General features: G+C 57.2%; 1 protein-coding gene across 1 annotated transcript; it reads right to left on the reverse strand.

Moving 5' to 3' along the window:
- Positions 1 to 814: 814 nt before the first annotated feature.
- LOC126959318 (putative GED domain-containing protein DNM1P34) lies at positions 815 to 1949 on the reverse strand. Its single transcript, XM_050798196.1, has 2 exons — positions 1743 to 1949; positions 815 to 1015 (listed from the first exon to the last, which is right to left on the reverse strand). The coding sequence occupies exons 1-2, from the start codon at positions 1947 to 1949 to the stop codon at positions 815 to 817; spliced, it is 408 nt and encodes a 135-aa protein (XP_050654153.1).
- Between the last annotated feature and the right edge of the window lie 217 nt (positions 1950 to 2166).

The following is a 2166-nucleotide window of genomic DNA, read 5'->3' on the forward strand; positions in this document are numbered from 1 at the left end:
GGCCATAGACTTATAAGTCTAAGAAGGGAGCCTCAGCTATTTGTGGCGTCTGCAGGCCGCATAGGTGAGGCTGGGCCCTTCCTGCTGGGAAAAGCAGAAGAGGGAGAGTCTGTGACAGGGGAGGTGGGTGGGCTCGCTAGGCGGAGTTCAGCTGGGCCAACAGGCACTGTGGTCCCCTTGGCTGAATAGCACAGTTGACCCCTAGGAGCAACAGGCCAAAGTGAGTGAGCCCGCTGGCCAGTGGTAGTGCTTCAGCGGGGGCCAGGGACCCTGCCTTCAGTCACATGCTAGCAGCTATGATGGTACCTGGGAGGGAGGGAAGGGGGCTGGTGTCCCTGTCTGGCCTGTGAGGTGTGTTGTGTGATGACCACGTGTATGGGACTCTCAAGATTTTATCCTAGATCACCACTGGATTGCAGACAGATAGAGGAGGCGGGACCCTGACTATCACCCCTGCTCTGCAGTGGATTCGGCTCTCGGCACTCCCAGGCTGGGAGCTGGATGCCCTGCCCTGGCAGCATGACTCAGACTGCATGACAGGTATGGCATGCCAAGGATGGTGTTCCTAGGCCTCTGGCCACCTCACAGTCCAGCCTCACACACACCCCCTCCCAGCTCCCAGCCCCTACACCATAAACCACGAGCTCTGTGCCCTCTCTGATGACTCCAGAGAGCACCCACATCTGCCAGCTTGAGAATGGAGCCTGTTCCAAGAGCCCACAGGCTCAGCCATGGAAGCCTGGGTGCTTTGGTGCGTGGGGGCCAGGCCTGGTACCTGTGTCTGGCTGGGACGCTCTGCACCTGCAGCCAGGAGTCATCCATGGGCCCCCATGGGCATGCTGTCAGTGGTTGTGTTGATGTCACTGATGATGCTGGGCACCTCCCTCAGCACGTGGTGCATGCTTAGCATCTCGTTGCACCGCTGTGCCTGCTCTGCCGACTCCTCCATCAACGTGTTCTTGTCTCCACATGAGTGCAGGTTGACCAGCAGATCCAAGAAGATGAATTCCTTGATCTTAGAGTGGGCAAAGAGGGAAGGAGGTTGGGACCTGATGCCTGTGCCAACCTGGCCACCTGGCCAGGCCCTTCTGGGACTGTGCACTGGACTTGGAGCCCCAAGTGTGTCTTTTCAGATGCAGCTTCTACACCACTTAGACTCAAAGACCCACTTCCCCACTGCCTTTTTTCACTCAGATGGGGACACTGAGGCCAAGAAGAAAAGTCACTTGTCCAAGGTCACAGATCTGGGAGGGGAGCCAGGACCTATCATGGCACCAGGACACCTGTCTACTCAGTTTTTTAATTTTTGGAGACAGGATCTCGCTCTGCTGCCAGGCTGGAGTACAGTGGATGAGACCACTGCTCACTGCAGCCTCAACCTCCTGGGCTCAAAGTGATCCTCCAACGTTAGCCTGTTGAGTACAGGCACATGCCACCACCAGGCCCAGCTATTTTTTAAATGTTTTTGTAGAGACCAGGTCTCACTATGTTGCCCAGGCTCGTCTCAAACTCCTGGGCTCAAGCGATCCTTCTGCCTTGGCCTCCCAAAGTGCTGGGATTACAGGCATGGGCCACTGTGCCCAGTCCCACGTTATAGTTCTATGGGACAGCTCTGGACTTGACTGTGCCCCTCTCCCTGGACCTGGTCCTGTAGGGCTGGTTGGCATTTCCGCCAGGCCAACATGGCCACCTGCATCCCCAGTGCCACAGGAGCCTCTGCCCCCATGACGCGGTGCATGCACATTGTTGATCATGAGGTGCGTGGTGGTCTTGGGCATGAGACCAACCAGGAGGTCCCACATGGTCTTGCTGACAATGGCCACATAGGAGTCCACCAGGCTCTGGGTGGTCTCCATTTGCCACTCCAGCTGTGTGTCCATGGAGTGCATGAAGCTGTCAGAGCCATTCTCCTCGGCCTTGCTGGCCTGCCATGGAGAACACAAGGGCATCAGGGTGGCCAGGCCATGCAGCCAGGCTCCAGGCATCCCCAGGATCTCAGCCCCTCTGAGGGTACCTGGAACACTGAGGCACAGGGAGAAGCAACTGGCCAGAAACACACACCCAGCTCCCCACACACTCTAGAGGGTTTCACGTCTCTGCCTCTCAGGACCCCAGGCCTGCCTCTATTCAGTCTTGTCTTAGTTCTGACTCTAGTACCCAGAATTT

This window comes from Macaca thibetana, chromosome 7 (assembly GCF_024542745.1).
Source record: "Macaca thibetana thibetana isolate TM-01 chromosome 7, ASM2454274v1, whole genome shotgun sequence".
Taxonomy (NCBI): domain Eukaryota; kingdom Metazoa; phylum Chordata; class Mammalia; order Primates; family Cercopithecidae; genus Macaca; species Macaca thibetana.